Here is a 27,114-nt window from a genome sequence, read left to right as displayed (position 1 = left end):
ATTAGATCCTACAGCATCTTAACACATTCACTATTTTGATCCCCTATAAAATATAGAATTGAATGGCACAGGATTTTAACCTGTTAGATTCTGGAATTAGGTGTCCATTTTTTCTGTTTAAATATATCACTATGTGCATATATAAAAGAAACAAAGTCAATGGCTATCAAAACACAGAAAGCAAAATGAAAGATTGCAAAGGATGCTTGCAGGGTTGGTTTCTCCCATCTTCGTGGATTTGGGGCAAAGGCTGAAACAGCTTTATTATTATCTGAGGCAATGAGATAAAGGAAAAGAAACAATGATATTTACACTGAGGGTAACCCAGTTTACTGCTCAGGTTGCCCACATTCTTGATCACTGAAAATTGTATCCCCCTTCATAAACACCACTCTCAGTCATTGCTGAAAGCAGCAGAATTTACTAGTATATCACATCAGAATTTTTGGAGTTGTTTATTTACTTCATATATAGCCTGCCTTTCATACTGGAACTCAGGGTGGATTACATAGTATAAGAACACAAATGGGTAAGTCAGAAAGGAAACACATGTAATTGTTGCTTAGGAACTCGATGATCAAGGAATCTCATTGGATCCATCTGTTCATCCTAAGCAGCTTTAGGGTCAGGCAGTAGTGGGAGCAGGTATGACAATAGAAACAAATGAAGTATTTGGCAGGCACCAAGAGAGCAGCTGGGAACTAGGCTTCTGACTGCTAGGGTTCGGACCTTGCACTTTGAGTTAAATTATGCTACTGCCAACCACTAGCTTTGCCAAGCAAAGCTGCATGACCAGCTCTGTGCAGCAGCCAAATACCTCAATTGCTGTAACCAGGTGATGTTACCCAAATAGGAGGTCTCCTTAATTAGTTGGCGGAATTAGCATTAAGGAGGCAGCAAGAGAGGGTAATTGGGATTCTCCACCTACATCTACAGGGATTGTTCCCTTGGAGAACTCTCAAATAAACAGGCAGATGTTCAACAGGAAAGGGCTTTTTTAATTAAAAAGAAATAAAAGGCAAACATACAGAAAACCATACATTGCATACACACAGAGCTAACTAAGAAAACAGTGAGGAAATGGGAAAGCAGTTTTGGGGGAAGGCAATAATTACGAGTCTCGAAGAGGAGGAGGTCCGTGGAGGAAGCAGCAGGAATGACCAGTGTTTCATGGCAAGAGAGGAAGCCCAAACAAATTCGGGGGTGCATGGATGGGTCCCAGAACATACAGAGAGAGCACATGGCTGGGTAATCCCAGTTATAGGATAAATGTTCCCTGGGGCAATGCTGATGTCTTGGTCTCCAAAATAGTAACTTAATGGCTTGACCAGAGGTAGGACAATAACTTGAGAAGGATTTGATATGACTATCTAGGACAGACTATAGGTAAAAATATTGCTTGATGACCAGGTAAGTGCCAGACAGGAAGGCTATCAGGTGTGTTGAATAGCACTGATTAGGTAAGAGGGGGAGAGGAGGTAAAGGAAGGCGTTGATAGGATTAGGCAGGGAGTTTTTTCAGAAAGCCTCGTTAGCTCTGCTGCTCTCTGGGGCATGGGGGCTGTCAGTTAGTCATCTCCCTATGACTCATATCTTGGGAACTTTTCAGTCTCCAGGCCAGCTGGCATCTGCTCTGAATGGGGCCAAGCAATGCCTAGGACTTATGGCAAGGGGTTTATGATATTCCATATCTATAAACTGTCCTTGCAGTATGAGGAGGGGGTCTGACCACTAACACTGAGTCTTCTATAACCTCAAGAGTGTGCATGCAGACATCGCTTATAACCACATCCTTGTTTTGAAATTGTTGTCTATAACCACATCCTTGTTTCAAAAGTGTTGTTCTTAATGGCTCAGTCATGAATTGCCAGTTTTTATTTTTATTTTTTTTAAAAAAGAGGTACTTCATAGTGCTCAAAAGGCGCATTTACTTACCAGCCAGTCATGTTAAAGTCTCTGTAAAGCATTCTTTTCCCAATTTCTTTACGCTGAACCCTCCTCGGAAACTCAAAGTGTGTAAACTCATTTCCCAGCAAATGGGGCTGCATGTATGCCTGCAAGTGCAAAAACAAGAAAACCACAGATGACAATGGCACACAAACAAGTTTTATAGTCAGGCCCTATATTTCTATTCTTCATTTTCAGGAAAGGTGCTACATACAATGTCAACTTGATACCTACATGATGCCTCCCCTATAAATGGGGTCCCCTCCATTACTGATGACCCTTAAAGATCTTCTGGCTGGACTGCCAGGGGCTTGGTTAAAATATTCAGCTTGATTTTAAATTGGGGGCCCAGGAACTGGCAGGAATTCCCATGGACACCCTAAAAAGGGAGTAGCCCACCTGCTTGAATGCTCATGGACTGCCCTATTGTATGGGAAGATGAGTCCTCATCAGAAGAAAAGGGCAACCTGCTCCCCAAGCCCCAACTTAGCAGACCCTTCAGCCCACCCCAGGAACCTTGAGCTAGCACCGACACCACCAACTGAAGCAGTAGGGTTCCCAAGCAAAATATGGACCTGCCACAGTCTCCCAGAGGACCCCAGGAGCAGTGAAGGGCTAGGGCAGAGGCCTGGACCAGGCACAGGAGTGCATGCCAGGAGAGATTTCTACATCATTACAGGATCTGGACCTCACTACTCCTCATGAATAGAAAAGGTCACAGCTTGTGAAAAGAGGCCTAATGTGGGATCCAGCATTGCCTGTAGGGGAAACTCCCTATATAAGGCTACAGTGAGATTGCAGCCAGCGTGGTATCAGCCTCTCTGTAGTCTTGCTGGCTATCCCCGCAGTTACCTGACCTGCTGAGCCTTGAACTTTGCCTCTGGAATATGTTACCTGACCCTGAACTGTGGAAGAGAGCAAGCGTCCAGTAGCACCTATATGACTAACAAAATTAGTGGTAGTGTATGAGCTTTTGTGAACCACAGCTCACTTCAGATGAACCTGAACTGAGATCCTGAACTGCCATTTGGACTTTGCTTCTGGATTATGTTACCAGATCCTGGACTTTGACTTTGGACTGTGACCCTAAAACCACTACTGTAAGGGACACTGTTGTAGGCAGGATTTGCACTCTGCCTGCCGAAGAGGACAATTAGACAAGACCTTTTATCTCAAAGTCTCTAGAACTACCTCACAACCCTGGATATGAATTACTGATTCAAGTTGGCTGGTCAATAAACAAACCTCCCTACTTGACTAAACTTCCTCCATTTCCCAATAGAACTCAATCAAAACCCTGAGAAAACCATCAAGCCTCTTCTCAGTCTTTGTTAAACCAGCCCCAATCTGATACTCTGGGCTGGTAATCTAATCACTCCACTTTAGTAATCTAACACAGCATATAACATACTGTGCCCGTAATTGGAATTTCTTTTATCCCCTAAAACTTTTACTCCCCTAAATTTAAAATCTTCCAGTGAGAACCAAAACCTCAAACCTCCAAGCCTATAAAATGAGCAATCCCGCCCCTTCAATTGGGATGCTGGTTCTGCTTTCAATACTGTCTACCCCACCTTAATTGCTGGCTCTCCTCCCAGACTCCTGGAACTTTATCTTACATTGAATTATTTCCCTTCCCCTCTGGAATCTTTGCCAGGCTAGCCTTCCCTGATAGTCTTCCTCCCTATCAAGCATCTAGGATTGTGTGTAGTATAATTTTCTTTGGCCCTTTTCCATTTTCTGAAAGATTATTTTCCTCTCAAATCTCCCTTCAAAAGACAGAAATCCATAGGCAGGCAGGCTTATGAAGGTTTATTGCTGTTATTGTTTATTTCACTCCTTGACCCATTTTTGTCATTTTCTTCTTAGATCTGAAGTCTGGTTAAGGATATAAAACCTCTTTTCCTTCAGTAAGCAGTTTCTCTTCTGAGCACAGTTCCAAGACAGGACCCTTGTATAAACCAGACACTTTGACCCAAGTTTAGTTCATTGCCCTGGATATACGTGCTTGGCTCAACATGCTAAGGATGCATTGTGGTACCCACACGTGCACCCATCTTCAGGTAATGAACTTATTAACAAATTGCTGAAGTCCATACTTAGGAGTTGTTGTTTTTCTCGCTGACTTCACCCACTTTTGACCTACTGCAAGTGTTATTCTGCAGTTACCCATTTTTCAGTTGTTAGAGCAGCTGCTTTTGTTTATTATTAACCAGTCTGAGACAATTTGCTCATAATTCCACATGGCGTGTACTTGGGATATATTATAGGGCAAAGCATCTCAGTGTGGTTCTTCATATCAGCTTGGACCCAACCCACCCCTCATGTCCTGCACTAGGCTGGGCATGTGCTATGAAGAAGTCTGCTTTTCTGGGGAGGGCTTATCACTTATGAGGCGAGAATGGATGCCTAGACTCGGTCCCATCTGATCACTCAATCGAATAAATCCATCTCTTCTAAGAGGCATTGTATTTCTACCCCATTCCAGGATGAAACACTGCCCTGGATGCACAGTTCATCATTCAGTGACCATTCATGCATGCAGCATCCTCATACATGCTTAGTAAAGGACAATTCTGTGATGCAGTGCCGTTCAAGAATAAAGCACAGGTGTTCCATTTTCCAAATTCAGAGCAACATCATAGATGTATAGAAACAACTTCCATGATTTGAGCTCATTTTAAACCCTAGTTTTGTTCAAATAAGCCCAAGCAAATGAGCAAGTTAAAGAAAACACATGCGTCATTTACATACTTGTTAAGAGCATCAATAGATACACTGAATGTATATGCTGCTAACAAACCAAACAAAATCACCCAGGAAACTGCTAATACTGGCTAATAAAACTACTTTCAGGTGATGTCCCATTTCATTGCCTCTGTCAGTTAAGGCAATTATGTTTTTCTAATCTTGAAACAGCTGCTGTATACAAGATAAACCTAGGAACTGCTTCTTGAGAAACATCTGAATATTTATCAAGTGGTTATAATATCAGTTATCAATGCATCTATTTCCATTTAGAAACTTTATTCAGTTATCACTATATTTACTGTGAAAAAAATAGAGCATCTCTTTTCTAACAGGGAAATCAAACCTTCACTCTCCATGGAAACCACCTGTATATGGGTCTTCATGCTTATAGTACAATAACATGCAGAAAAGAAGAGAGTTGCACTTACTGAAACTGTTGTTCATTGATGCCTTCTGTGCAAGAACACATGGGACTGCGCATGTGCAGGCCTGCCAATCAGTGAGGTTTTAAAGCTAAAAATCCTCTAGGGGGTGCACCTCTCTCCAGTGTGCATGTGTGGCATTTCTCACTGAACACACTACTGGGAGACAGTGCCCCCTCATCAGTTTCTCCTGAGCCTCACAAGGTAAGTATTGAAGAAGCACAGTGGGGTAGGAGGGAGGGTACGTGTGCCTGCACAGAAGACGTCAATGAACAACAGTTACGGTAAGTGCAACTCTCTTTTCATTGTCCATCTTCTGTGCGGTCCCACATGGAAGACTCACAAGCTTCTTACCCTGAAGGTGGGTGTGTTCTTCATTGAAAGAGTGAATGGAGTACAGCCTGTCCAACTGCTAATTCTCTCCTCTCCATCACACCCAGGGCATAGTGATTCATGAATGTATCTGATGAAGACCATGTAGTCTAAAGTGGTAAGTAGCCAGAGGGTAAAGAAATATTAATAATCACTCTTACTCAAGAATTCATGAATCTCTTATTAAGACTATAAGTCTAATAACACATACAACTCATACATATGACTCATACATCACTTATATACTGATAACTCATATCACAAGAATAATACATGTGTATCTGACAGAGTCCCCGTCCGAGGACTCGGGCGTATACAGGCAGATGGAAATCAACCAGGTAAGTCCTAAGGTTGTTATTGAAGAATTTCCAAAGTAGGTATTGCTTTTTCTTCTGTTTTCTCTTTCTGTAGGTAAAGAAGAATCCGAGGTGTTGATGAAGAACACCCAAATGGAACAAGCCCGGAACCGCAGCCAGCAAGACTTCTCTTTACTTCTTTAGTTCTTCGTCATAAGACTTCCTCAGGGGCATTTACCTTATGATGTTGCTTTTCAGACACGCCTGCTACATCACCCATTAAGACGTGGAAAGTCTTCCACTTCTGGGAGTATAAAATTCTCGCCGCTGTTGTCATGTAAAATAGTAATGTTCTATATTGCCTGGGAATCCCCTCCATATTCAAATTCAACAACAGCAGTTCTGGGTTCTTATTTATTTGAATTTGTAAAATTGCAGTCATAGCTTCTATATTATCTCCCCAGAACTGCTTTGCTACCTCACAGGTCCACCACACATGATATAATGAACCTTCATGGTTTTTACATTTCCAGCACTTATCTGACATTTTGTTATTCCCATATGCTATTTTCTTCGGCGTTAAGTACCATCTATATATCATCTTGTAAACATTTTCTTTAATATTAGTACAAGTCGATATCTTCAATGTATTTTTCCATAAGTATTCCCATGCCTCCATTGTTATGTCTCTATTGCAGTTTATAGCCCACTTCACCATCTGGACTTTAACAGTTTCGTCTTCTGTATACCATTTTAACAAGATCTTATAAACTTTAGAAATCTTTTTCTTGCCTTCTTGTAGTATACAGTCTTCCAATTCCTAATTTTTCCATTTAAATCCCGATTTTATACGATCCGAATCATATAAGTCTTTAATCTGCCTATATTGGAACCATCCGTAATAAGATACTTCATCTTCTGTTTTAAGCTTAATCATATTCTGCTCCATTTTCAACACCTCTTTATATGACACACATTGTTCCCTATTATAAATTATCCTCGGGTCAATGGCTTCCATTGGCACCACGCACGTCGGGATACCTTCATCCAAATATTTTTTATATTTTTGCCAGACCGTGAAGAGACTTCGCCTAATATAATGATGCAGAAACATAGAGTCCGCTTTAATTTTAGCGTACCATAAGTACGCATGCCAACCAAAAATTTTTTTATATCCTTCGAGAGTTAAGAGTTTAAGATTCTCTAACAACATCCATTCTTTAAGCCACACCAAACATATTGCTTCATGGTATAGTCTTATATTTCGTAATTGTAATCCCCCTCTTTCTTTGGCATCACATAAGACTTTCATCTTCACTTGAGGCTTCTTCCCTGCCCATACAAAGTCCGATATTTTCCTTTGCCACTTGTCAAATTGCTTGTTGTCTCTTATTATTGGTATTGTTTGCAGTAAAAACATAATTCGTGGAAGTACATTCATTTTAATTACTGCTATTCTTCCTAGCCACGACATATTCAACTTATTCCATTTGATTAAGTCTCTATCAATTTGTTGCCACAGCTTTTCATAATTGTTCTTGAATAAGTCAATATTTTTAGCAGTAAGCTCTATTCCTAAATATTTTACTTTATGTGTTACCTCACAGTTGGTAATTTCCGTTAATTCTTGTTGTCTTTGTTTCACCATATTCTTACATAATATCTCAGATTTTCTTTTGTTAACATAAAATCAAGCCAAATCACCAAATTCTTTTATCTTATCCAACAATCTTGGCATATTTTGGATTGGATCCTCTACAATAACCATTACATCATCCGCAAAAGCTCTGACTTTGTATGTAAATCCCTTAATCTTCAAACCTCTTATGGCATCGTCTTCTCGTATCTGCATCAGTAAAATTTCCAATATCAAGACAAACAACAGTGGAGACAATGGGCAACCTTGCCTTGTACCCTTCCGTATTTCCAGTTTCTTAGTTAATTCGTCATTTACTACGATTGCTGCACACTGGTCTTTATATATAGTTCTTACCGCTTGGATGAACTCTTTTCCGATCTGTAACTTCTCCATTGTGGCGAACATAAAATTCCAATTTAAATTGTCAAAAGCTTTCTCTGCATCCATAAAAAAGAAACCAACTTCCTTTTCACAGTGTCTGTCATAATATTCTATTGCATTTATTACAGTCCTTAGATTGTCTTTAATCTGTTTGGTAAAAATCCTGCTTGCTCTTCTGCAATAAATTCAGCCAGCCATTCCTTCAGCCTTTCCGCCAATATTTTCGCAAAAATCTTGTAATCATTATTTAACAGTGATATAGGTCGATAATTTTTTTACATTACACAGGTCCTGTTCTTCTTTTGGAATCAGTGATATATTAGCCTCATTCCAGGTTTCCGGAATCTTTTGTCCCTTTAAGATCCCATTCATCACTTTTTTCAGGAAAGGCACCACCTCTTTTGCCATTACTTTATAAAATTTAGCCATTATTCCATCAGGTCCTGGTGCCTTCCCCAATTTAGTCGACTGTATTGCATCCATAATTTCTGTTTCTGTTATTTCAGCATTTAGTTTTCGCTTCCACTTCTCAGATAGCTTTGGTAAGTCAATTTTGCTTAAATATTGATCAATACTATCCTCCTTTACCACTTTACTCTGATATAATTTGGCATAAAATTTTTAAAATGCTCTACTTGTGGCTGATTGATCCATTAGCGTCTTATCTTCTTCTATAATCTTAGTTATCACTCTTTTTTCCCTCCTCTTCTTTAACTGCCAAGCTAAATATTTCCCCGGCTTGTTGGCACCCTCAAATGTTTTTTTGTTTTAGTTTCTTCAATTCCCATTCCAATTCTTTGTTGTCCATTGCTTTTAATTGTTGTTGCAGAATCTTTATCTCCAGGTGTAGTTTCTTTTCCCCCAGTCTTTTCTTTAATTGAGTCTCTTTGATTTTTATCTTTTCCTGAATTTCTTTCCTTTTTTCTTCTTTTCTTTTTTTGTCTGTCGCATTTAAGTCCATTAAGACACCTCTCATTACAGCTTTGTACGTATCCCATACTTTATACGTTGGTACAGATTTATCCAAATTATATTGTATAAAAAATATGGTTTCTTTCTGTAACAAATCTAGATTGCCCTCCTGTTGCAGTAAATCTTCGTTAATTCTCCATCTAAATTTTTTAATACATTTCCCAAATCTCCACATAACTGGATTGTGATCTGAGCTTACTTTGGGCATAATTTCAACCTCTTTAGTCCATATTGCCAATTCCTTAGAGGCCCAGATCATATCAATTCTCGATAGTGATGAGTGCCTTGCCGAACAATAGGTAAATTGCTTGGCTTTGGAGTTATTTCTTCTCCACACATCCTCCAAATTTTCTTGTTTTTGTATTTCAAAAAAAGATTTTGGCAATAATCCCCGTTTCTTTTGAGTCCCCTTTGTTTTCTTATCTTCCTGTAAGTTTACCACTCCATTAAAGTCCCCTGCCAGGATTATTTGTGAATAAGTCACTCCGTCTAGTTGCTTCTGTAATTCTTTTAAAAAACTGTCTTTAGCTCCATTTGGTGCATAAATCCCTACTATTAGTGTCTTTTGGGAGTTCCAAATAATTTCCACCGCAAGGTATCTGGCTTCAGAGTCACTAAATATCATTTTAGGTTGCAGCTCCTCCTTGATATATAACACAACTCACCTTTTTTTCTGTTTTGCTGCGGCGACAAATTCTTTTCCTAATTTGTAATTTTTTAAGTACTTTTGATCTTGTTTTTTAACATGGGTCTCTTGTAAACAAATTATATTACAACATTGCTTGGATAGCCAATGAAAAATAGTTTTACGTTTGGAAGGTGAGTTAAGTCCGTTTACATTCCATAATATTACTTTACACTCCATAATCAAATTCTGGGTCTTTTAGGTAAGTCTTTACCATTGTCCAACAAGAACATCTCCATCTCATGCCGCGATCTGATAGTTCTCCTAATTGCTTGAAATTCAAAACTCAGACCCTCTGGAATCTCCCATCTATATCTTATATTCAACTCTTTCAAAATCTGAGTCAGATCTCTATATTTTTTCCTTTCTATTAGGATTTTTTTAGGTAACTCCTTCATTATTCTCACCTTTTTTCCTTCCATTACCGGTGGGTTTTGAAATTGCTTCCTCACAATGTCTTCTTTCATTTTTTTGGTAGTAAACTGCACAATCATATCTCTAGGCAGATTTTTTTGAGTTGCATATCTTGAATTAATTCTGTACGCCACGTCCACATGTCTTACGATCTCTTCCATGGTTTTATTCAAGAATTCTGCTAATATTTCCGATATCTGTTCTTGGGCTACCTTCCCCTCCTTCTCCGGAACGCCACGAAATCTAAGTTGTCTCTCCATATATTTACATTCCATCACCGCCACTCTTTCATTCAAGCCTGTGGTTTCTGCTTTAAATGTGGTTAGCTTCTCTGTCTTTTCTTCCACCTCATTAACTTTTTGCTGCATCGTCTGTAGTTCCTTCTTGACCTCGTCGATACTCTTTGTTAACTCCGCCACTTCAGATTTAATTGTCTCCTTGAGATCCTTCATCATCTCTTGTATTACACCTTTTAGTTCTTTGTTGCCTTCAGCCACTTTCTTATCCAAATTATCAAATGCCGACTGCCAGTCCTTTTTCGACATTGTGGGGCTTGATTTGCTCCGCTCCCACAAGTCTGCTCTCTTTCGCAATTCCGTGGCTTAAATATTTAAGTTCCCAAATTAAATTTCTTGTTTTATTAGTATTTTGTCCAAAAGTTAGCGCTTTAACTGTAGCCAAAATGGCAGGCGTCTTTTCTCTATGGTTTTAAATCGAAGCTTTGCCCTTACCCTTCTCCAAGATGGCCCACTTCCGGTTGCAATAAGGGCTTGCCCTTGCCCTCTTTCAAAATGGCGCACTTCCACTTCCGCCTTTTCCTTCACAGCCGCTCTAGCCTTGCATCTCGATGTTTATGACACACTTCCTGTTCCTTCCCCGTCGTCGCACCGCTACTTTCTCTCGCGATGTTTCTCCGTTCCCACAGTTCGCTATCTCTTTAAACCACAGGTATGTAAATAATAATCCTTTCTTCGCCTCTAATTCTTTTCTAAAAGCTTCTTCTCATACAATTCTTTTACCGGGGTGAACTTAATTAGTCCTTTTAAACTTTCTACTTCAGCTTTCTGCTTGAATTAAAATCCTCTAGTCCAATTTCAAACTCGTAGAAGAGATTGCGATCTTTACCTTGCCGGGTCTTTTCTGGGTTGTAATCACTGTTTCAGATGTTCAAATTAGTCCAAATTAGTTACTGAAGCTTGGGTACGGCAATCCTATGCCAACTCAATGACTCCAAAGCTGCTGTAGAGATTTCTGCCAACCTTCTTAGAGCGGGACCTCAAGGCTGGGAGGGAATCCTTTGCACAGAACCCCCCCTCAGCTGAGATCTACACGCCCTCGGGGTCTCAAGCATTCTTGCCTGCTCTCCGCCTGAGAGCAGGGGGCCGTGGGCGATCTAGCACCCCACCAGCCCTGACAAACAGCAACTTGGACAGCTCAGCTCCCCAAACTGCGTCAGACCACCATGATTCCCAAGCCGGAAGCCTGAGGTACAATTTCTTGGATAGGTGGGAATAAGTTCTATAGGCCCTTAAGGAATGATTTTGAGATATTATGTGAAAACACCATTTTCCCATTAATTCTAGGGTGAAAAGCTGATACAGCAGCTTTTAATAATAGAAGAATTAGAAAGACCTTCATTTTTAAGTGATAATAAAAATTTTAATATGTCAGACAACTGGCAGTCACAGAATCACAGAGTTGGAAGGGGCCATACAGACCTTCTAGTCGAACCCCTTGCCCAATGCAGGATGAGCCTAAAGCATCCCTGACAAATATTCATCCAGCTTCTTCTTTAAAACTGCCAGTGAAGGGGAGCTCACCACCTCCCTAGGTAGCTGGTTCCACCTTTGAACTACTCTGACCATGAAAAAGTTTTTCCTAATATCCAGCCGGTACCTTTCTGCATATAATTTAAGCCCGTTGCTTTGAGTCCTATCCTCTGCTGCCCACTGGAACAGCTCCTTGCCCTCCTCCAAATGACAGCCTTTCAAATATTTAAAGAAAGCAATCATGTCTCCCCTCAATCTCCTTTTCTCCAAACTAAACATTCCCAAGGCCCTCAGCGTTTCCTCGTAGGGCTCAGTCTCCAGATGCCTGATCATTCTCGTCGCTCTCTTCGGCACCCTCTCAATTTTATCCACATCCTTTTTGTAGTGAGGCCTCCAGAACTGCACACAGTACTCCAGGTGCTGCCTGACTAAGGCAGTATAGAGAGGGACTATGACCTCCTGCAATTTCGATGCGATGGCCCTTTTGATACAACCCAAGACTGAGTTTGCCTTTGTTCCACCACATCACACTGACTGCTCATATTTAGTTGACAGTCCACTCTTACTCCAAGATCTCTTTCGCATAAACTACTACCCAGAAGTGTATCCCAGTCAAAGGGGTCCAGTCTTTTCTGTTTGGCCCATGTACTAAATCATTCCCATTTGAACGCATAAGATTTCCTAGTGTTTTCCCTTCCAGAATTGAGAACAATCTCTGTTACGCTCTCAGACAGTTTCCTTGTCCAGTTATGTGCCATGCTGTCAGCTTCAGTCTGAGTAGGTCGTGATACCAAACCCCCTTGTCGGTTAAGAGGTCTGGTTCTGACCCGAAATGCCACAGTGGGCCCTTGGACAGTTGCATCACATGTTGGAACCATGGCTGTCTGGGTCAAAATGGTGTTATCAAAATCATATTTGGTCTGTCCTTCTAAATTTTGCTGATTGTCCTGGCGATTAGTGGGATGGGTGGAAAGGCATAAAAGAGATGCCTCTTCCAGGTTAACTGGAAGGCATCCCCCAAAGAATTGTGACCCTATGCCTCCCCTGGAGCAAAACCTTGGCGCCTTCTGGTTCCCTTCCTTTGCAAACAGATCTATATTGGGAAAGCCCCACTCCTGAAACACCTGTTCTAGATAAGTAGCTGTAAGGGACCATTCATGGTTTTCTGAATTGAGTCTGCTCAACTTATACACTACTACGTTCATAGTGCCTGGTATGTGTACCACCTGTATAGAGGTGCCTCTTTCCACTGCCCACTTCCAGATAAGAATTGCTTCGCATAATATTCTGGAAGTGGGGCCTCCTTGCTTGTTGAGATAAAACATAGCAGTACGTTGTCTATCAGCACCTGGACTCTTTTCTGTTTTACGATATCTGCAAAAGCAATAAGGGCATAACGAATGGCTCTCAATTCAAGGACATTAATGTGTAACAACCTTTCATGTCTCAGCCATTTCCCATGGGTGCTGAGTGAGCTGCAGTGAGCACCCCAACCCAATGTGGAGGTGTCAGTGGATTCAGTAACATTTATTTGGGGTGAACCAAATTCTATCCCCTACAAGAGATGTCTGTCATCTCTCCAATAATCCAGGGACTTAATAACTGACCTAGGGATTGAATATTTCCTATTTTGTCCCTGTGTTTCAAAGTCATGAACAGACAAGAACCATAGCAGCAACATACGCACGTGTAACCTTGCCATCAGTGTCACCAATGTAGTAGGAGCCATAAGTTCCAGTAGGGTTTGGATGGTCCGAGTCGATTGAAATCTACAACAATTAATTTGTCCCACCATCCTTTTGATTCTATTTGCTCTCTCTTGAGGTAAAAAGCCTCTATTAGTAACACTGTCACAAATGGCTCCAATGAATTCAGAGGGTATAAGAGATGATTTTTAAAAATGTACTACTAAGCCCAAATGCTTGCAGGTGTCAACCACCAGACCAACATGCCTCTCTAGCAGTTCACCTGATGAGGCTGAGATCAACCAATTGTCAAAGCAGGGACAGACTGAACAGCACTGTTTTCTCAAATATGCCACCACTACAGCCATACATTTTGTAAAAACCCATGGGACTTCGAAGGTGGTTGTCAGATCTGGGGAATCTCAGTGAGGCTCTGGGTCTCCAGGGCATGGTGTCGGTGATGACTTTGAGTCGGCTCTGAAGTGGGTGACCCTGAAGCGGTTAAACGAGTTGACGGATGTCAGATCTGCACAGGTAAATTGGCCGTCGGGATCGACACATAGCTCTGGGTGGTAGACTGATCCCCGCTTCTTGATGATGAAGGGAAAGTAATTTTGGAGACATCAGAGGCTTTCAAAGCTCTTTCCCAAAGGAGCGCATTTAGCCTGGTGGCTCTCTCAGCTCTGATCTTGAGGGTAAACTTGCAGCAATGTTCACAGGCCTGAATGTTATGCCCTTCCCCAGGCATTCCCTACCAACAGAGTGCCTGTCTGCTGTTGTTATTTTAGTAGCACACGTAGTGCATCTCTTAAATAAGGCTTTTCCTGCCATTTCTTTCAGTATTTTAATCTTTCTCTTCCCTTCTAGTCAAAAGCAGAACAATCAAGAACCTTCCTGGTTGGTGGCAAAGAAGGAACTGAGAGTGAGGGGCTGTCATCTCCCAGTAATGTGTTCGGTGGGAAACGCTGCGCATGTGCACTTGAGAGACATGCGCCCCCTAGCAGATTTTTAGCTTTAAAACCTCACCAATCAGCAGGTCTGTGCATGAGCAGTCCCATGTGGGACTGAACAGAAGACGGACAATGAATTTGTAGTTGTGAAGTCTTTGCATCACTTGACTGACTCCTTTTGTTTAGATCCTTTCCAATCTGGTTTTAGAACAGGTTTGTGGCTGAAACTACATGGAACATATGTGCCCTACCACTGAGTTACTGTACCTTCCCACAGTATTATACAGTGGATATCTACAAGAAATTAATCAATACAGAATGACTGCTTTTCAGATTCTGGAAAATGGACACAGTCACAAACACATGCCTAGTCTGATGGAATTCCATAGCTGCAAATGAAATATTCAGGAACCTAGCAACACCACCAGTATACTGCTAACACTGAAAAGAACAGAAAGGTTGGTGCCAATCTTACATTTGATCTGCAACCAGGGACATTATTCTTGATTCCAATGTTTCAAGTGTTGGAGAAGATAATTATATGAATGTTAGAAAACTAGCTTTTTGCCATACTTCTTAATATTACTCTGATAATGCTATGAAACAGCTATAGATAGTTCCTGTGTTCAACAATGGAGGCCTATTTCTTGTTCCTTATGGGCCAGTTCTGGCATCACAAAAATTTCCCTGCAATGCACCCCAAATGACTCAAGGGGCCATTAAGTACCATAATACATGGTGCTGAACGTTCACAGATAAAGCTGCAGAGTAATTCTCCTGATTGTAGCAGCTCAAAAATGTGCTGCCACAGTGTGAAAACATGGCTGTGAATCTGTTATTGAATCCATGGAATCACATATTCTTTGTGCAAGCATTCCCTACAGTAAGTCAGGGAACATTGTATGGAGAATATAAATTCACACAAATCTATTTGAAATATTCTGTATCACATGCTTTGGAGTCAGCTGTTTTACAGGCATCTTCACTATGAAATAAGGGCCCTGTGGCACAGAGTGGTAAGCTACAGTACTGCAGCCCAAGCTCTGCTCATGACCTGAGTTCGATCCTGGTGGAAGCTGGGTTCAGGTAGCCAGCTCAAGGCTGACTCAGCCTTCCATCCTTCCAAGGTCAGTAAAATGAGTACCCAGTTTCCTGGGGGTAGAGCCAGAATCCACAGTGTGATTTATCTTTATGATAGTAGTAAACATTTCCCAGTGACCTGTATGACACTGGGAACACCAAGGGTAGTGAAAGGATGCCGGTGTGAGCAGCGTTGAAAACAGAGGGCGCAGCTGTGCAGCCTGTGCAGCCTAACGCTGAGCCATGTTACATCATAAACTCTCACGATATGGTGACTTTGGGGGCGGCTGAGACAGCAGAGCAGCAGGGCAGCGCAACTGGTGATCCAACTGCTGCTGGCTACCCGAATGCCCAGATCCCGGGGGCTGTAGGCCCCCTAGATAGAGCCGGTGTGTGGGAGCTGCAGAGATGTGGAGGAAACCAGCTGCATACTCCACAGTTGCCCATCTTATCAACAGCTGTCTGCCTGAAGCTAGAGTAAACTGCCTGATGCCGGGCTTGTGGTGGTTGGGCAGTAGATGCCTTGCTTTCTGGTGCCTAATTACCTTTTCTTCTGAAACTGGATCATCCACATGGACTCAGGGTACCCAAAGAGCCGTGGGGATGATTAGGGATTGTTGGAGGCTTGGAAGAAACTGGAGCATGCAAGCCTGCCAACTGTCTCTGAAAGTTGGGCTGCCTTGCTCTGTTTGCTGGACTAAAACAAAACTGTTGATCTTTTATGTGAGATCAGCCGAGAACCTTTAGATTGCCTTTTGGAGACTACTATCAGGGTATGAATGAATTGTTACGGTGGTATTTTTTGTTCCTGAATACACGTCTTACTGTTATGTCGGAATTAACTGGGGCTGTATTGGAAATTATGCCTGGTAGCTGAGGATGGGGGGGAGGTATTGAGGGTAATTAGGACCAAGTGTGGTTCAGACTGTATATATTAGATTGTTATATTGCCATGTATTAGTTGATGGAGTGGAGAGTGGGGAGATCTATGAGTGTGACAGTAGAGACCGTGGCAGGGATGGAGATCCCAGTGCTCTAGAGCTGAGGGAGGTATGGCAGTGGGGCATGGGATTGGAAAAGAAGGCCACATAGACGTGGTAGAGCTCGGTGTCCTTCCAACCTGCGCTCCATCCCAAGCCATGCTGGTTCTGGAGCTAGGAGGATGAAATGCCTCCCTCCAGCACTGCTGTTGTGCAATGCCAGGTCCATAAATAATAAGACCAAAATGCTGCAAGACTACATTGCAGCAAAGAATGTGGACCTTGTATGCATGACCGAGTCCTGGGTGAGGGATGGCTAAACAGTCGCCTTGAAAGAACTCCCCCCCCCCCCGGTTTTCGGTCCTTCACCAGTCTCGGACAGATGGTCGGGGGAGGGGTGGCGATACTCATTCGAGAGTCTTTCTCCTTCAAGCCACTCCCCATACTAAAGTTTACTGGCATTGATTGTGTTGGCCTGACGTGGGATACTGAGGAGAGCTTGGCTTTCTGGTGTACCGGCTGCCTAGCATGCCAGTAGCTACCCTGCCAAGCCTGCTGGAGGTGGTGGCGGGCTGGGTCTTGGAGCACTCTAGGTTATTGGTCCTGGGTGACTTCAATGTCCATGATGATGATGCCACCTCTGTGCAGGCTTTGGACCTTGTGTCATCCATGGCAGCACTGGGACTCTTCCAAATTGTTTCAGTTCCCACACATCAAGCAGGCCACACGCTAGATTTGATTTTTGGGATGGGGATACAGGTGGACCTTGATGCCGTTGAAGCAGTGCCATGGTCAGACCATTTTGTTCTGAATGCTCATTTGGGAGCACCAGCCCCCTCCTGCATAGGCGGCAAGCTAATTTATGCTCACCCATGGAGGCTAATGGATCCAATTGTTTCCAGGATGCTCTGTGGGATCCGATGCCCCCAGTGGTTTGTTGGATGAGCTGGTAGGGGGGACTGGTATGACTATCTCTCTGAAGCCATCAACGAAATTGCTCCCCTTCATCCTCTCTGTTCCCTTGCCGGACTGGCTCCCTGTTATACAGAGGAGCTACATCAGATGAAGGGGGAACTGAGACAGCTTGAGCGAGTGTGGCAGTGGAATTGGAGCGAAGAGACAAGATCATCTTATAGAGCGTTTATGAAAGCCTATGAGGTGGCTGTGAAAGCAGCAAAGAAGGATTTCTATGCCACCTCTGTAGCATCTGCAAGCTCATGCCCAGCAAAACTGTTTCAAGTGGTTTGGTCCTTGGTCTCCCTTTCTCAGGGAGACTGTCAAATTAATAATTCAGTTATTAGCTGTGAGGCTTTTGGGAGCTTCTTTGCAAATACAATTTTGTCTCTCTGCCGTGATCTGCTGGCCACAGTTAATACAGTAAGGGAACTGGAGGCTCCTTGGCCATCTTTTGGCCCTTATTTAGATCCCTTCAGTCTGGTGTCCTGGAAGGAAGATGACAGGATCCTGCAGCGAGTGAGGCCCACCACATGCTCCCTGGACCCCTGCCCTTCATGGCTGGTGAAGGCCAGCACAGATGGCTTGGGGGCCCAATCGGAAGCTATTATTAATCAATCACTAAGCTCCAGGGTTATCCCTGGAGTGCTGAAGGAAGCTGCGGTGAGGCCTCTCCTGAAAAAAGTATCTTTGGAGCCCACCCATCTGTCCAATTACTGACCAGTCTCAAACCTCCGGTTTCTGGGGAAGGTGATTGAGTGGGCGGTGGCAGAACAACTGTAGGTTTTCCTGAAGGATTCTTCCATCCTGGACCCATTCTCGTCTGGTTTCTGCCCAGTACATGGGATGGAGACAGTATTGGTCACCCTCACGGACGAGCTTCGCAGACATCTGGATTGAGGTGGGTCAGTGCTGCTGATTTTGTTGGATCTCTCAGCAGCGTTTGACACAGTCAATTATAAATTGTTGACCCACCGCCTCACCAAGGTGGGGATCCAAGGGACTGCCTTGCAGTGGCTTGTCTCTTTTCTCCACGATTGGGGACAGAGGGTGGCGCTTGAGGAGAGCTTATCCACATGCCAGCCTTTGGTGTGCAACGTTCCGCAAGGGGCGATACTCTCCCTTTTGTTATTCAACCTGTACATGTGCCCGCCTGACCAGATGGTGCGAGGTTTCGGACTGGGTTGTCACCAATATGCGGATGACACCCAGTTGTATCTGTTGATGGGCAGCCGGCCTGACTCTGCCCCTGATGTCCTAGTAAAAGCTTTAGAGGCTGTAGCTGGATGGGTAAAGCAGAGCCAGCTGAAGTTGAACCCGGTAAAGACGGAGGTCCTGTACTTGGGCTGCAGGTTGCCAGATTTGGGAATCCCGTGAGAAAGAAGGCAACCCACCCCCACCCCAAGGGAAAAAACAAACTATCCTATTGAATATATTTTATTTTTATAGCTTCTTTTTTTACTGTAAAGTGCACAGTGCCCAAAGTGCTTAATGTGTAATAAATATGCTCAATACAAATCCTAAATAAATAGGATAAATAGTACCTGATAAGACAATTCAATGGGCCACTGATTACACTCCTTCTTGTACTAAAATTAGTAAAATCATTAAGAAATATTGGCATATAGTAAGGGATCTTCTGGGGTGTAATGAGTTTCCTAAGATAGGATTTAGCCATACCAGAAATCTCAAGGACATACTGGTACACTCTAAATATCAGGAACAAGGTGTTAAGTCCTCAGAACCTAAGGGGCATTTCCCATGTGGAAATTGTATCATCTGTAGGTTTGTAGTTAAAGCCTCTACTGTCCTAAACCCCTGTACTGATTTGCCATTCAAGGATTCCACTTTTTCTACTTGCAGAACTACAAATGTGGTGCATTTTAGACAATGTCCTTGTTTAAAATTGTATGTAGGAAGTACATGTAGACCTTTAAAAATCAGGATACAAGAACATAGGTCAAAGATAAAGAATAAAATCTTAGATGCTCCCCTTGTTTCCCATTTTGTTGATTGCCATTCAGGCAACAATTTATTTAAGTTCTCAGTGCTGTCTGTAATTACAATGACAGATGGGAGTGATCCTCAATGGAAACTTTCAATGGAAAAGAAGCAGAGTGGATCTTTAATTTGAAATCACTAACCTCACATGGTCTGAACAGTAGTATTGAGTTTTCCTGTTTTCTATGAATGATTTGTTGGTTAATATTGCTCTGTCCCTTTAATATTATGTATAGCTGTTTGCATTCAGGCTTTATAATGGAGGGAGGCAGAAACATGCCCCCTTTGGTTATTATTCTGTCGCTTAAACACCAACTGAGTGATACAAATCTCTTGCCAAAACGCTGTATGTAAGTAAAGTTACAGAGATTCTTGCACAAAAATGTTCCACAGATGGCTTTGTTTTTAATAATATTTATTGTTGTATTTTACAGTGTTTGATGTGGTAATCTTGTGCCTTTGATAAAGTTTGTATACGAAATGGGATTTAAAAAGCTGGCAATGCCCATTAGGATCCGCCCATCTACTACATGGAGATGGTGAGAGTATCGTGTCTTCTGAAGTATTTTGGATTCAAGCTCATGTGCTTATAATAAGAAAGAAGAAACAGTCCTTTTTATTTACACTGAAGATAAGCCTACTTTGGAACTATTTCCACCTTGTGATTTGGACATTTATTGCAGTATTGTATTTCACTGCAGCATTTTTTGCAACCAGTGGTGTATATAAGACTATATATGATGTATATGCATACTTCCCCTTTCCTAGGATTTTAAATTGGGAGTCTTAGGTACTATTTATTTAGGATTTGTATTCAGCGTATTTATTACACTTATTAAGCACTTTGGGCACTGTGCACTTTACAGTAAAAAAAGAAGCTATACAAATAAACAAAATATATTTAATAGGATAGTTTGTTTTTTCCCTTCAGGGGGTTTTTGCCTTCTTTCTCACGTGGTTCAGTCCTAAAGGAACCCTTTAATTTCCTCAGATTTGGGAATCCAGCTCCTGACCTTTGATGGGGCATCATTAGCGCCTATCTCATTGGTCTGGAGTCTTGGAGTGATACTGGATTCCTCCTTATCGATGGAGGGACAGGTGACGGCAACTGCTCGGTCTGCGTTCTTCCATCTTCAACAGGCCAGGCAGCTTGTGCCCTATATGTTGACCCATGACCTAACTATGGTGATCCATGCAATGGTCACCTCCAGAATAGACTACGGTAACTCTACACAGGGCTTCCCTTGCATCTAACCCGGAAATTACAGCAGGTCCAGAATGCTGCTGCACATGTCCTGATGGGTACACCATACAGGGCACATATTACTCCCATCCTGAAGCAGCTGCACTGGCTCCCCATCAAATTCCAGATTAGTTTCAAGATTTTGGTTTTAACCTTTTTTTTTTTTTTTGGTTTTGGATTTTGGTTTTAACCTTTAAAGCCCTAAACAGACTGGGACCAGGATGCCTGCGGGACCGTCTCTCCCCGTATGTACCCCAGAGAGCATTAAGATCTACAAATAAGAACCTACTGGTAGTCCCTGGCCCCAGGGAGGCCCAGCTGGCCTCAACCAGGGCCAGGGTATTTTCAGTCCTGGCCCCAACCTAGTGGAACTCTTTGTCGGAGGACATCCAGGCCTGCCAAGATCTTATATCCTTTCAGTGGGCCTGTAAAACAGAGATGTTCTACCAGGCACATAGTTAAGGCCAGTCTTTGATTATCTTAGGACCCTTTCTACTGGTCTCCTGCCAGAGGGACAACAAAATCATCTTCCCCCTATAAGTGCAGTCACTAGATTATTATAAACTGTGGCCCCACCCCTTCTGTTCTGTTCTTTTCTGCTTGTTTACATAATGATTGGGGAATTGGAGGGGGGGGGGGAGCGCCATCCGAAATGCTGTTTTGCATGTATTTATGGTTATTTTTTGGTTTTTAACTGTATTTATATGTTTTAATGCCTATTCAGCATTTTATTGCAACCCGACCTAAACTCGTTTGCGGGGAGGGCAGGCTATAAATCAAATAAATAAACAGTTTTTTTCAACCCATCATAGTCAGATTTTTATTTCTTAGTATAAATTAGCATGTTTGAGTACAAAATAGAAATCTGTAGGACACCAGAGAGAATCAAAAGCTTGAAATAAATGAAAAATGACTTGCTAAGTATGGGATTGTTGCTAATCTAATTTTGGTAAAATATTCAAAATTTGTTATCTCATGGTTTTGCATTTTATATAAGATTTACGATGGGTACTCCTGATTTGGCCAGCTTTACAGACAAAATCTCTAGTATATACTATTCACTTTCTCATTTTTGTTACAGCTTTATTCTTTGTAGTTGTAAGCAGTTAATGTGTGAGTGTGTGTGATTTACACAGCTGTGAGTACTCTCTTTGGGAAATGTTAAACAAGGGAGGAAAAGAAGAAAAAGCTAAACTAGTTCTTGGTTACTGCAAATTGTTAAGTGTGTGAGTGTACATATAATCTCATTTATATCTCCAACAAATGACATATACAAAAAAATTACATTAAAACGGAGGACTAGGAGGAAGCAGAAGAAGAAACGATACGTGAGATAGAAAAGAGGGTAGTTGTAGGGTGCACTTGAAATAGACATATGAGTACTGGTGGGAGACTTCTAGAGCTAACAGTGGTGGTGGGAAACCGCTTGGGACGAATACTCTCAAAATAATGTACAGTATCGGTTGGAGAAGTGTTGAAGGGAAGATTTGATCAAGCTGCTAAACCACTCTAGTTAGAAACCTGATAATAAGGGTACATGAGGATGGGAGAGAAATGTTGGTTTCAAACCGGACTAAACTTTTGAGATGTGGTTCTTATCTCAATGTGGATCCTTTTGAGATCTGTACCCCTAAAGAGCACTTCATTTTCCTAGAATTGTTGGGCACTATGTGTTGCTTCTAATGCATTTGAAAACAGTCTCCCTAATGTGGTTTCACGCTTCCGATACCTTCCACGTAGTTTCTTTGAACATGATCTCCATAGCACAAGCATATTTGCTACATATTGAGGCAAAAAAAACCCAAACAAACAAAGGTAAGGGAAAATGGCAAAAATGTTTTTCAATCAGTTGCTGTTTTCAGATCTAACCAGAAAGGACATCAAAAGAGGAAGGCAAAAAACAGATCCTCACAGGGAATGTTTTATCTTTGCTTTCTTAGAGCAATGCCAACTCCCCCCTTTTAATTTAAACGACAAACAAATTATTTTAAATGTAGGCAAGTATAAATATTTATTACAGGTGCTTTGTATTTGTCTCTGTAAATATGAATATTCCTCAAAGTAGTTCTTTCCTCTGTAAGATTTCAGACTAGGGCAATGTGGCTAAGTAACAACAAAGTCTGCATACAGAGTAAGTTATAGACGCCCCCTTCCCTATCCACACACTGTTTTCAATATTTATAGCCAGCCAAGCAATGTTACACTTGGAGCAAGCATTCTTGAGAAGGGAAAGGCCATCTGGTCTTCACAAACTGCCCCAATCAGACTCTGCACACAGTGGGGTAGGGCAGTAATGAGGACATACTAGTTTTAAGCTTGGATTTTAGACAGAAACAGATTGGTTTGTAACATATGCTTAAGGTGCCAGTTGCTTTGTTGGAATTTAAAACACAAGTCAAACGTGCCAGATGCAGTGGCTGGACAAAGGGTTTTCACTTTGGAGTTTTCAAATGATTTATTCCCACAAGCAAAGTTGAAAAAAGATTATCAGCAACATGTGGGTCTTTCAGCACCTGCCAAGCTAGATAATTCAACCATTTCATTTATGATTAGTGCAATAACAGTATTTGATATATGCAGAGGTAGTCTTGGCTCTTGGGCTGACCTGGGCAACAACTCAAGGTCAAGTAAGAGAGTTCTTGAGAGCTCTTGTCTCTCTAGGTTCCCCATCAGTCTACATTCTAGATTTACCTATAGCTGATTAGAATGCATAAGCGATCCAAATGGTTCCCTGATGGAGAAGCAATTTTACGGGCACCAGCAAAGCAGCATGTAGGCCACTGGCAAGTCCCACATTATCCATTAGCAACTTGTCTAATATTCACCAGTAACAACAGTGATAATTCATGGTCAGGGTGTAAGACAGGCCAGCCAGCCTGCCTGCCATACATGTGAATGTATATCTACGGGGGGGGGGGGGCTGGGTAGTAGTGTAGCTTTCTTCCTTCACTGTATCTTGGCTATGCTTTGCTTGGATTGAGTGATGTTATAAGTGCAGCTGGAACTGAACATTTAGGAACCGACCTTGGGAAACTCAGCTCTGCATCTCTTTCAGGACTTTTGCTGACTTCGACTCTTGTTTGAACTGGGGGGAGGGGACTGGAGGTATAACCTCTAGGGGAAGACTTTGCTTTGGCATTCCAGGCAATTACTATGTACAAGTGCACTTCTATAGGGAGCAATCTCTAATGAAGACCGTTAACTCATACAATTGTATTTGATGAAGTGGAGAGTCTGAGAGAATCCCCTAGCCAGGCCTGACACAGGTATATATAAATACTGTTTAGATATCTCACACCTCCACAATTTTACAGCATTACTTTAAACAAAATTTAATATGACAATGCCCAATAGGTACAAAATATTTACAAAAAAAATGATGAGAGGAATGCCATTATTGTGCCTCTTCAAAGTGAACCATTTTTCTAACATGGCTATCAAAGTAAGAATGAACTTCGGAAGAGTCATCTAGCCTCAAAAAAGTTGCAATATTGCACCAAACACCTCCCTACATGAGCCCACGGCTATGAAAGAACAAGAACCTTTTCTCCGAAAAAGCATCAACCAAGAGCATTTCTGAGAACAATGCTTACAAAAATATCTGCATTAAATTAGCTGGAAGGCAGTCAATGAAAAAACAGAACTCTACAATTGACATCTACAGCAGTTTCTGCACCCATGGTTTTGCTATTCACACACATCTGAACATGGTGTGTGATGCTGATTGTGAGCTGTTGATGAGCTGTCAGAAAATTGTAGCAACTCAAAATGAGAAGATTCTGATGTGACCCTACTGCTCTTAATGGGCTGGATTCAGACAGTTTTTCCATTCAATCTCACCTAATTCTCTTTGTACCAAAACCCCACCTGGATTTTGTCCAAGACAGTCCCAAGATCTCCAGAATAGTTTTTTAATGCTCAAGGGAGCATTAAATGCTCAAGGGAGCATCCTCTCATTTTCAAAAACAGAAATGTTGGCTGGATCCAAACCCATATTCAGAATGGTTTTTAAAGGTATGATAATATCAGTCAAGGACAAGAAAGTCAATATACATCACCAATTTCTAATGTTAAGTCCTTAAGCCTCTTACCAGATACTGAAGACGTTGACGCTCCGTTTCTGGAGTGAATTCTGAAGACATCGGAATGACTTCTCCATTTCGGATTATTATGGCCCTGTAATATCCAGAGTACACAGTGAGGGAATTGAAATCTTGTTCTGGGGAACAGATCTGTTTAAAGAACTATTAGTGGCTTCTGGGAAAGAAGAGGCAGTATGTCCATCTCATTTTTCTCTGTGGTTACAGAGCCTAATAGTAAACAACGTCCATTTACCTATACAATAAAAGAACTCCAGCAAAGATGGTTGAAGAAACTCATGGCAGCTATGATCCCAATGTTACATGTTGCCCTCTAACCTACTGTCTTTAAATTATCCAGGAAATCTGCTTTCCAGTCATGTCAGAATATATCTATTCTTGGCAGCAAATAGAGATGGTAAAGCAATCCCTGTTTAAATACCAGTGTTATTCAAGGTCTGCCAAAGGAGATATAACTCACACTCAGCTCATAAACAGAGGAGAAGAGAACAGTATAAGCCACTTTGGGTCCTCACTGGGGACAAAGGTGGGGTATAAAGTATCAGCATTAGCATATGTAACATTCTACTTAAGCTGGGGGGGGGGTTCAGCCTCTGCAACTCTCACTATATTGTTTTGAGGACACAGGCCTCTATGGGATATGTGTGCCTTGTATCTCTTGCACACTTTAAAAAGGGGCTGTCTGGCACATGGCAGGCACCAGTTAAAAACTTGGGGAGCCACAAAAATTTAAATTAAAATGGGGGTCCTCAGGTAGCTGAAGTTTCACAACTGCTGACTTAAATCTATCAGTCTACCAACCAAACAAATCCTACCCCTGCAAAGGATACTACAAACTTGAACCTTGGAAGGTAGTGATAGCTATACTTTCCTATGAAGCTTAGAGTGAGAAAAGGTGGAAAGAAAATGAAGAAGATACAAGAATTAGATCAGTGAGTGTTACAAAAGGAAATACCTCATTTTTCTATTGAAATTTTGCCTAAAGAGCCATCTTTATAGGGAACCAGCTAAATAACATAGCAAACAGACTAAAACTTCAAAAACTATTCAACAAGAGAAAAGCCAGTCCATGATGACTGAGCACTTATCAATAATGCACTCTTTTGGAATATTTTTTCAAATATCAGGTCATGAACACTAAAAGTATGCTCCATTCAGATATGGTTGAAAAAATCCAGTTTAAGCTGCTGTAAGAAAACTGCTGCATTGACCACTTTTTTGAGGAAGTTAACAACACGCAACAGTGACCTTTCAAATAAACTCCCCAAATGAAGTAGAAAGTATATACATACAAGACAAGGTATTTCATCCATTTGAACTCTCCTGATATGACAGACTATGTTCCTCATGAATCCTCTCATCCGCAATTCTGCAGGACATGGAAGCTTACCTATTCTTTTCTAGGGTAACTGACTATAATTAAGATATACAAGGGGAGAAATTGATGAATAATGTTCTTATTGTACTTCAATGTTCACATACCCATTTTAATAACAGGTCTGTATTCTAATGCCTTTTTATTAGTCACACAATCATAGTTAGAGGAAGTGACTGCAATCTAAAAGGCATATCCATTTCATATCTGCCCATCAAGATTACTGGAACAAATGAGAATCAGAAATGCACTGCACAGACTTAACAATTAATACCTAGTATATACAAAACACATCACTGTACTGTGGACCCAGATATTCCAGGAGTAAACATTAGTAGATGGCAATGGTGTAGTCTTCTATGCCACCTTTTCATCTGTTAATATACACAATTCTCTTGATACTGGATAGCTTCTGTACAATAACCTACTACTGTAGAATAACCAATATGTTGGATATGTTTAAGTACACTGATAGAAAATATATTTCAAGGAGGGCTACTGGCAAAGTATGGTGCATCCTAAATATATCCCTTCTTTGTGAATTAATGCACAAGCTCCCAATTTTTTCCCTAATGCATCTCAGTTTGCAAACAAAACCACAGAGGCAGACCAAACACTAGCTGCCTCAAGACAGGGCAGGAGAAAGGCACTGGACTTCAGGCATGGAAGCTGCCCTGTTGTAAGCAGTCAGCCCGGCCTTCACCAGTTGTACAGCAGTTTTCATATAGCTGCGTGTAATATTAAAAGTGTACAAGCCTCTGGAGTTTAAAATGGCTACTATATAGCCACCAGAGAGCCCCTGCCATTGCTACATCCCGCCCGGGAGTACCAGGCATGCAAGGAATGCTGCCCTGGAAGGCGGAGTGACCGTGGCTTGATTGGATTTACTATCTTGCCGGCCCCACCGGTGCCCAGAACAACAAAGGACTCACAGAGTTACCCCCACTTAGCACATTCCTTTCCCTCCTTTCGTGATGAGATCTCCTGTCCATGATTGAGGAGCTAATCAAATGACATTCGTAAGTATAGACAGTCGTTCCTGGAACAGTGCATTCCCCACCTAAATTCATTAACTTAGCTCCAGTGGACTTCTTCAGCA

The 27,114-nt window shown here is 41.8% G+C and overlaps 1 protein-coding gene across 1 annotated transcript in view; it reads right to left on the bottom strand.

Annotated features, from left to right (window-relative positions):
• The window catches only part of PPM1H (protein phosphatase, Mg2+/Mn2+ dependent 1H), a 128,369-nt gene that overhangs the window by 21,488 nt on the left and 79,767 nt on the right, over positions 1 to 27,114 (bottom strand). Inside the window, exons 5-6 of the mRNA XM_054989190.1 lie at positions 24,632 to 24,716; positions 1,935 to 2,053 (exon numbers count right to left, since the gene is read on the bottom strand). Coding sequence (XP_054845165.1) covers positions 1,935 to 2,053; positions 24,632 to 24,716 — 204 coding nt within the window. The remainder of the gene's footprint in view (positions 1 to 1,934; positions 2,054 to 24,631; positions 24,717 to 27,114) is intronic.

This window comes from Eublepharis macularius, chromosome 9, assembly GCF_028583425.1.
Source record: "Eublepharis macularius isolate TG4126 chromosome 9, MPM_Emac_v1.0, whole genome shotgun sequence".
Classification (NCBI taxonomy): domain Eukaryota; kingdom Metazoa; phylum Chordata; class Lepidosauria; order Squamata; family Eublepharidae; genus Eublepharis; species Eublepharis macularius.
This window is presented reverse-complemented; position numbering and strand designations above follow the sequence as displayed.